The sequence below is a fragment of the Egretta garzetta genome, unplaced genomic scaffold (assembly GCF_000687185.1).
Source record: "Egretta garzetta isolate BGI_Z169 unplaced genomic scaffold, ASM68718v1 scaffold306, whole genome shotgun sequence".
NCBI lineage: Eukaryota > Metazoa > Chordata > Aves > Pelecaniformes > Ardeidae > Egretta > Egretta garzetta.
Window position 1 is genome coordinate 3,061,445 of NW_009260131.1, and position 8,654 is coordinate 3,070,098.

General features: G+C 40.8%; 2 protein-coding genes across 4 annotated transcripts in view; both read right to left on the reverse strand.

Moving 5' to 3' along the window:
- FAM161A (FAM161 centrosomal protein A) overlaps positions 1-1,267 on the reverse strand; it is a 10,988-nt gene extending 9,721 nt beyond the window's left edge. For all 3 annotated transcript variants that reach the window (XM_035896963.1, XM_035896962.1, XM_009641538.2), the window contains exon 1: positions 962-1,267. The gene's annotated coding sequence lies outside the window, so the exon portion shown is untranslated. The remainder of the gene's footprint in view (positions 1-961) is intronic.
- A 169-nt stretch (positions 1,268-1,436) lies between these two features.
- CCT4 (chaperonin containing TCP1 subunit 4) lies at positions 1,437-8,554 on the reverse strand. The gene is made up of 13 exons (XM_035896964.1): positions 8,193-8,554; positions 7,853-7,942; positions 6,906-7,014; positions 5,618-5,760; positions 4,802-4,923; positions 4,580-4,712; positions 4,054-4,193; positions 3,661-3,757; positions 3,247-3,357; positions 2,890-3,020; positions 2,551-2,785; positions 1,843-1,956; positions 1,437-1,544 (listed from the first exon to the last, which is right to left on the reverse strand). Exons 1-13 carry the CDS (start codon positions 8,202-8,204, stop codon positions 1,530-1,532), a joined length of 1,452 nt encoding a protein of 483 aa, XP_035752857.1. The 5' UTR covers positions 8,205-8,554; the 3' UTR covers positions 1,437-1,529.
- Between the last annotated feature and the right edge of the window lie 100 nt (positions 8,555-8,654).

Here is an 8,654-nt window from a genome sequence, read left to right on the forward strand (position 1 = left end):
CAGGAATATCCTCCCACCTCTGCAGAGAGGCGTTAACGATTGCTGGGCCCATTTATTGTAGTGAAGTTACAAACACTTATGTAAAGAAACAGACAAAAAGATTGCATCACCCACAAATAGATGTTGTAATTTGTCCAGAATTGGAAGTTTGTGGTGGTGGGGAAGGAAAGCTTTCATCCAAGCGAATACCTAAATTAACAGAGGCCCTTGCTGGATGTAATCCTGTGGGGTAAGGCATCATTTGTAACTTCAAACAGCCAATAAATAATTCATACAGAGCATTGGTGCCTAAATTGATCATTTGCTTTATTAGTATTTTGAATTATTCTGAATATTCTACTAAGTCACAGGTAAGTATCTCAACAATAGCTGGTCAACAAAGTGGTGGAGGATTACTCTAAGGCTACAGCTCCAACTGCTCAGAATAGAAATGAGTTAAAAGAAATACCTCCTTTATACCTAGGAGTCCGGTCATCTCAGTGTAACAATGGTGAAGACAAAAGGGTTAATTCAGAATTTCAGGCAGAGAATTAGAAGGATGTAACATAAAGAACAAATTAAATTAACTCTGAATGAAATGAATCCTGGGGCAGCCAGGATTTTCCTGATAGCTGAGAACCCTTGTGTCGCCTCTCACTTCAGTGATGACACCAGCTCATGTCTGTCTGCTTGTTTTAGAAAAGCTTAATTTGCATGAGTTTTGGGAAAACCAATTAATTTGGAGGGGGTGGGAGGGGGATGGATTAGCAAAGTCATCCAAAATGTTTTCACCCCTGGGGTTTTCTTAAACAGCACTGGGTGTGGACGACCACCAAAATGGAAGCAACCAACGAAACAGTTACAGCTGTTTCAGAGAGAGGCACCAAACTCGATTTTAAATAAACCCCTATTAATACAAGAGAAGCCTAGCTACAGGTATTATCCTTGCCTGTTTAGAACTAGGTTGAGTTTTGATGCTTACACTTCACTGCTGGATGAAGTACAAAAAGCAGCACATAAAGGCTGCCCATTGGGATGCTCTGGCTCATGTGATGGCATCAGGAATTGTCAGGGATCCTCAGGAGAGAAAACAGAGCAAGGAACGCACCATCACTGCAAAGATGCTCCTGTGCGCTGGCCAGCCATAGTTAAGGGAAATAGGAAAAACTTTTAGAGAAGCAGCTCTAAGCTGGCACATTATTAGAGTGCAAAGTGAAAGGTGTTTTTAGAGTATATTACAAAAGCTAACTGCTGTTAAAAACTTTTCAGAGATAAGTAGGAGCACATAGCACCAATAAGCAAATGCAACAAGTTTACCTTATTTCTAGCAAAATTATAAAAGCAAAGACTCAGGTAGACTACTGCATGTTTATTGATAAACAGCATTTCCTTCTTGAAAACAATTTTTTTTTTTTTTTAAATTAACGCAATAAAAGTCCGTAAGCCTCTGTGGACTTTAAGACAATTCACACAGGCGCTTTTGGTGAGGAAACCGTATTCCAGCCTACAGGGAAGGAGCTGTAGGGCAGTCCCCGCTTTCTCTCTTCAGCTTACCGAGTGTTCACCTGCAAAGAAGAGTTCACATAGTCAGGCATAAAAAGTTCACAGGATATGTAACAATTACTTCTCTGCTTAAGGACCATGGTTTTTTATAGACTTTAACTCCCTACTTTAAGGTAGGGTATTTATAACGCATTTCATTTTGCTCCAGTTGCCGTTATTAGAAGTCCCAATGGTCAAAGTAGCACGCAAACTGGGAATGCGACACAGTAACCGAAGCACAGCAAATTGGAAGACAATAGCCATCCTGCTGCTTGTGGAAAAAAGAAAGATTAAACAAAAGGCGATGCAAACGCTACTCACCACATCATCAATCTTAAGAATACTGCGCACGGTTTCTGTCGCAAGAGTCAGTGCACTCAAAGACACCAGCAGTGGCTGGACGACCAGCTCCTCCAAGATGTTGGAAATGCCACCCTACAAGCAGAGAACAAGCAGCTTTTACTCCATGCAACTCAGGCTACAGTTAGATTTAGCAGGTTTCCTTTTAATAGAATCCCGAGATGGACAGTCAGCTCTAAATTAAGACTATCAAAGGGCTTGTCTCTTACATCCTCAAGAGGGATATTACGGTACACATCATCTCCCCCCAAGCACTGGACCTACCCAGTCAAAATTAGCCAAGAGAAGAAGTAAATGTAGTTGTGACAGTGTAAAAGCAGCTAGCCTGCTGTGCTGCTCCTAATGGGTGAGCGCCTTCCACTGCTGATAGCACTGATGGAGTGTTCTGAATTGATCTGGTTTTGTAGCTGAAACTGTGTTTTTGAAGAGACACAGGAAGTTTCTTGTGCTGTGGGTATGGTGTTTAAGTATCTGCTATCATCAATGCTCAGGTAAGCTGTTAAAGCCTCAGAGAACAAGCTATAATCTACCTCAATGTTAGTTTTGGGGAAAGTATGTGTTGTGAGACACAAACTTGCCCTCTCCGTAGCTTAGCTAATGCTAAGCATTTTCCTTTTAATGCCCAGGTGTCTTTTTAAGCTATGCTACGCCTATACAAGTCCTCATTACCTTTCTGACATTAATGCCAGCTGTTTTCTCTCCTTGAGCATGTCTGTTTCTCAGCTCAGTTACCGTTGAAATTGGATTGAGACCCGCGTTTTCAGCCAGCGTTGACGGTATGACTTCTAGCGCGTCTCCATACGCACGGACACAGTACGAGTCCATGCCCCTCAAAGTGCGAGCATACTCATTCAAGCGCAGTGCCAACTCTATCTCCGGTGCCCCACCTCCTGCAATTAAAGCTCTGAGAAGAGAAATTAAGAATCAAACCTCATTTACAGAAGTGCATAAATATTTTATTAATAGTAATACAGAAAGCTAATCACTCTCACCAAACTGAGACGTTACCTTTTCTTAACTAAGCATCTTATGACACACAGGGCATCGTGAATTGAACGCTCAGCTTCTTCTAGAACAAGTTTGTTGGATCCACGTACCACGATGGTTACAGTTTTTCCAGGGTTTGTGCAGCCCGTAATCTAAAACATAAACCCAAATACTAAGACCAAAAAAAAGGTTCTGGTCAAAAAGAGCCTTCAGTTGGTATTTGTGAATTCTGTAACAGCAAAGCAAGACTCAAGAGATTAAAAGCAGGTACGTAAATGTACTAACTTCAGTAGCAAAACCCATTAAAGTTAGCAGTTGTTATTAAAATAATTGGCAGATGTTAAGTAGGTATTAACCTTCTGTGACTCACTCACCCACCTTTATTAGTTTCCCAGAACTGTTCAAGTTGACCTCCTCAGCCAGCTCAGCAGACCCCAGCATATCAGGAGTAAACTGGTCAATATGAGCAACAGGCTTTGTTCCAATTGTCTGAAAAAATAATGGGGGGGACAAAAAAAAATTACTCAGAACCTGAACCACAAAGTTAGCAAGTGAACTGCATCATGTCCTTCTGCACCGTTACAGTAAAGTGCAGTTCAGACTAGTTTCCAGAAGTGTGACTCCTCAACGGAATGGGAATGTTTTTTAGGGAAATGCCTGCTCTTACATTATAGTCAGAACATGAAACTTGTGAAAGTGTCATAATAAACTGGCCCTGGCTGGGTACTTCATTTTGGGGTAGACTTTAAATACTGCTAATACCTTAACAGCCATTTACATAACTCACTTTACCTTACATATAAACTCAATGTCATCTCTTTCAATGTCTTTGACCACCATGATCTTCATTTTGTTCAGAAAATGGAGGGCTAGGTCACTAAGAGCATCCCTAAAAACAAAAGGGAAGTAGTCAGTCCAAAGTGCTCTTTTAGTAACCAGGTCACGCCAGCCAGCTGCACGGTTCTTACCAGCAGGGCTGAAATTCTTCAGACTACAAAGTAGGGAGGGATGTCACTAAACTCAAAATACAGACCACCCCGGTGCTTTCTAAAGGTACAGCCACCATTACAGCCAGTCTTGACACCCTGCCAAGTATGACTGTAGTATTTGGGTTCAATTTTCCAAACAATTCCAACTGCTCCCCCAAGCACACACCGCAAGCCAGTAAATCAGTATTAAACATACCGCAGAATCGACTTCTGAATCAGCAGCACATTGCATCCAGCCTTCTTAATTTGCTTAACTAAATTTAGAATATAAGCTCTCTCTTCACGCAGTACTCTGTCCATTTGAGCATAATCAGAAACAACTATTTGGTTGTCCATCTATTTAAAAAAGAAAAAAAAAAAAAAAGATAAAAGCAAGTATTATGAACTACTGCTGACTTCAAAAGCAAGCATCAAGATGTTTCATGTTCTTTAACTTCGGAGCCTGTGATTCAAAGCAAATAAGCATGACAGTAAAATATGTTGTCTCAGACACCACTTAAATGACGAGAAATACTGGACTTCTGAGCTATTTTCTTTCTTACACCAACTCTTAAGTTCTTTAAAAGTATCTGCGCATCACCCAGCATTACCCAAACTTCATTATAGCCGTGGAACAGAGCTGACATCACATCATCTTAAAAAAAGGTGTTTTATCATTACATTTACATCTCTCCCAAGTGCTACAGCAAAAGGATTTTGCTCTAATCATAGTTTTAACTTACATCTGTCTTTGGAGCAGACAAGCAGAACTGAATGAGGCCAATTTTGGCTTTTTCCACTCTGGTTACACCGGTATTTGCCACCTTCTGAGTCAGGACTAGTCCTTCAACCAGTTCGCAATCGTCGATTGTGCCTCTGGAAACAAAACCAATCCGTGATTCTAGCACTTTGGGAAGCTGATTTCACAGACACAAAATTTGTCTCATTACACAACTGTTTCTTACCCTAGCTTCTTAACGATTTTAATATCTCTGAGGTCAACACTACTAGCTGTAGTTGGGTCAATCACCTTCATGACTGCATCCACACTCATTGGAGAAAGTAAACTAGAATATTGACACACGACCTAAGGGATTTAAGAGTAAAGAAAAAAAAAAAGTGAGTGATTTAGCACTGATAAACAGTAATTTCAAAATAATATTGTCATTGTATTTCAGTGTTTGAATTAGAAGTTTTCCCTCCCTGTCCATCAACCAGATGTCTTAACACAGCATCTTCTTAATGGTTAACCCATTTAAACGGAAGAGCAGCTATGTCGGTAGGTAAAACCTATGCCTAGGGACATACAGAAGAAACTTTAACTTCTCTTAGAGTCTTGAAGTAAGACTTTTGAGAGCTTCCCAGGTTATTCTGCTGGAAGGGAAGCTGGCACACTTCTTCAGATTTCAACACTGTCTCAGGGGTTTCTGTCACACGACGAAGAACTGCCTACACAAGAAGTTGGCAAAAGCTCTCTCTACCCCACCTCATTTTCCTGCTGCTGTTTTCAGTTGAAGCTTCTTTATTTTACACTTACAGTTAACATCTGAGATCGCTAAATATTTCAGACTGAACTTCAGTTTGAGTGCTTTGATTTAATCTCCATCAACCATGGCCTAAGAGAAGGCAGTCAATGTCTGAAAACCAACTCGATTTATGATCCGCAGGCTGTTCTTAATAAGCGAACAATAGCATGGCCTGGGAAAAGCTGCAGGCTTGGCTAGTCTGGAGGTACTAAGTTCCAGTTTCAGGGACGTACTAAGTTCTAGTTTCAGTCATACCTTTGAATTCAGCGATGTAGTTGCACTATTTAGCAAGGTTTCTCTGTCACTCAGTTCAACTGGCTGTGCCATGTTGGTCAATACTTCAATACCTTTATCTAAAGCTTTCTGGAATGACTCTGAAATGATGGTGGGGTGAATTCCTGTGGACAGTATAAAGAGGTTGTTAAGACAGTCGTACTTTCAAACCAATGGTTTTTTGTTGTTTCTCCCTCACCCCCTCTTTCTGTTTTAAGACTGGAGAGACTCTCACATCAGCATAAATTGAAGACACTTCAGCAATACATGTTCTTCAAGAGCAGATGACTTCCCTTATTACTTTTCGCTGTTAAAGCTGAAGAAAAAAGCTATAATGTTCCTAATAATTTGTCCTCACAGACAAGTACAGCACATTTCCCTGCAGTGTCCGACACCCCAGAAACACGCTTTCTCCAAGTTTTGTTTATCCTTGGCATCATTAAAGCTGCCGCTGTTCAGGTAATACCCACAAGGAGCCTGACAGCGATTTTATTTCAGATTTTCAAAGACTCTCTTCCCACAGTTGTGTATGAAGTTCCTTGATTTCTCTGAGCACGTGATATACCCTCGATCTCTTCACAGCAGGCATCTTCTCACTACCTCTTACAGTAGAAGATGCCAGGCTGCTGGTCCTGACCATGGCAGTAGCATCCAGTGGCACTGCTGGGTCAGATGGTTCCTGGCCATCAGGAACACTTAAACAAAACATGCAGGTACCGCTGGTACTGGGCAGGGAAGTGAACAGCAAACACTTGGTAGGGGTCAGAAAGACGACAAGCAGTAAAATGGTCTGTATCAAGATGAGGCAAGTGTAAGTAAACCACTATAAAGTCCAGAAAAGAATGCAGTAAAAAAAAAAAAAAGTTTCTCAAGGGGACCCTTCTTAGTAAGTGACAGGAGGTGATAAATTTGCCAAGTATAAAAAAAAACCCTGCAGAACCACTGGTTCCAAATTTCCTTTGTATTTACTGATGCTCTCTGTCCCGGAGAGAAGTACTAGTATCATCAAGGTGAGTTTTCACAAGGCAACATTCATCACCTCATCTAGGTGCTACTTCCTCTATCAATGTTAACGCACTCAACTCACAGTAAAAAACTAAACAGATTTTTAATCAAAAGTGGGAGATGAGTGAAACTTGAATGTGCAGACTCAAGTCACCTTTCACGTTTAAACTGGAAACAGCTCCTTTAAGCGTCACTATACACATGCAAGCAGAGAGAGAACTGAACCATGTCCAGTCATGGTTTTATATCAAATATATGTATTCACCTTTCTGAAGAAGTCTGGAACATGCATCCAGAAGAGCTCCGGCAATGACAACAACAGAAGTAGTGCCATCACCAGCTTCAATATCTTGTGCTTTTGACAGCTCCACCAACTAAATGACAAATTATTGCAAAAATTTATATATAATGCTACTTAACTGCAAACACTGATAATTTATATATATACATATATAATTTTTTTTTTTCAAGAATGCAGCATTACTGAAATTAACCTTAGCATCAGGACTGATTGTGCCTTTTCTGAGTTGAAGTTGGTACCTTTTGCACCTTGCTTTCCATACTTGCACACCTACTTGGTGAAGTATGGCTCGTGTGAAACAGATCCCTTACAGAAGCAAAGAAGCTTTTCTCTCAAGGTTAAAACCGATCACACCTATCTAACACGTCATAGAATTGTTTAGAGTGGAAAAGACCTTTAAGATCATCAAGTCCAATCATCCAAGTCAAGATCTACCTTTTCCTTTCTTGCAGAAGGGTCAGGGGAAGCTCATTTCCATCTCCAACCAATATCAAATCTAAGAAGTCTACCTTTAACTTCATGAAAGACTGGGCTCCTGTAGCCTCGGACCCCCTGACCATAACGTAATTAATTCTCTTCTTTCATCCTCTTCTGTCCCAGCAGTTTAGGACACCACTGACTTTTCTTTCTTAGGTGAGAGAATAAGGTTTGGGCTAGATTCTTTTAGGTCTCAAAACATGTCTAGAAGGATTATGCGTAAAGAATACCAGATAAAAAATCAGGACTTGGAACTCTTCAGCACATCTCACAATCCAAATAAATATTCCTGGAGCACGCTGTCCAAAATTTCTTGCTCTATTGCTAGTGGGTAACGCTCCTCAAATCCACATGGAATGTTATTACATTTTTTTTTATCCCAGTAATTAAGCTCTAAGGCACATAATTGTCCGAGCAATAGAACAAAACCTTACCATTTTGGCAGCAGGGTGCAGAACTTGCATTTGTTTCAGAATAGTAGCACCATCATTAGTGATTGTCACATCTCCTTTAGCATCCTGAATCTGAGAAGGAAGGGGAGAAACACAGTTCTGATCAGTAACTACCGAGCTTTAATTTGAAGCTCGATGCAAAATATTTTTCCTGACAACATTATTTCTCAAACTGAGACAGGCATTGAGTTTACACTTTCCCTTAAATAAAGGAAACTTGGAAAAGAATTTCAAGGCAAAAGATAGCATCCTATGTAAAACAAGTTGACTTTACAGTTCTCCAGTCAGCTTAACGTTTTAAAAATTTAAGTACAAGGTTTACCATTTTATCCATTCCCTTTGGTCCGAGGCTTGTTCTGATTGCATCGGCAACAGCTAGGAAGAGGAAAAAAAAAAAACCACCACGTTTGCCAGTTGATCTAAAAGAACTACAAGCACTCACTCCATCAGTTTAAATACTTCTGAATAGGAAGCGTCTCCCAGTATTAAGCAGCTCCCAGTTATTTTGCCAGCACTAAATCATGCTTACTAGTAGAACGACACAAAACGTTGCAGTATCGTGACTGATTTGCCTACTCTTTTGTTAAACAATTAACAGCCGATCGCTTGATTGCAGCCATTTTAAAACTGATTAACGACACAGGAATATCACACGCCGAGTAATCCCACCAAGGCTGGTGCCAAACCCAAATACAGCGTCCCCCAAGGCGCACCGGCCCCCTCCTTGGCAGCTTCCCGCCGTTAGGAACCACAAGAAGACCCCCACCATCCCCCCGCTAACACA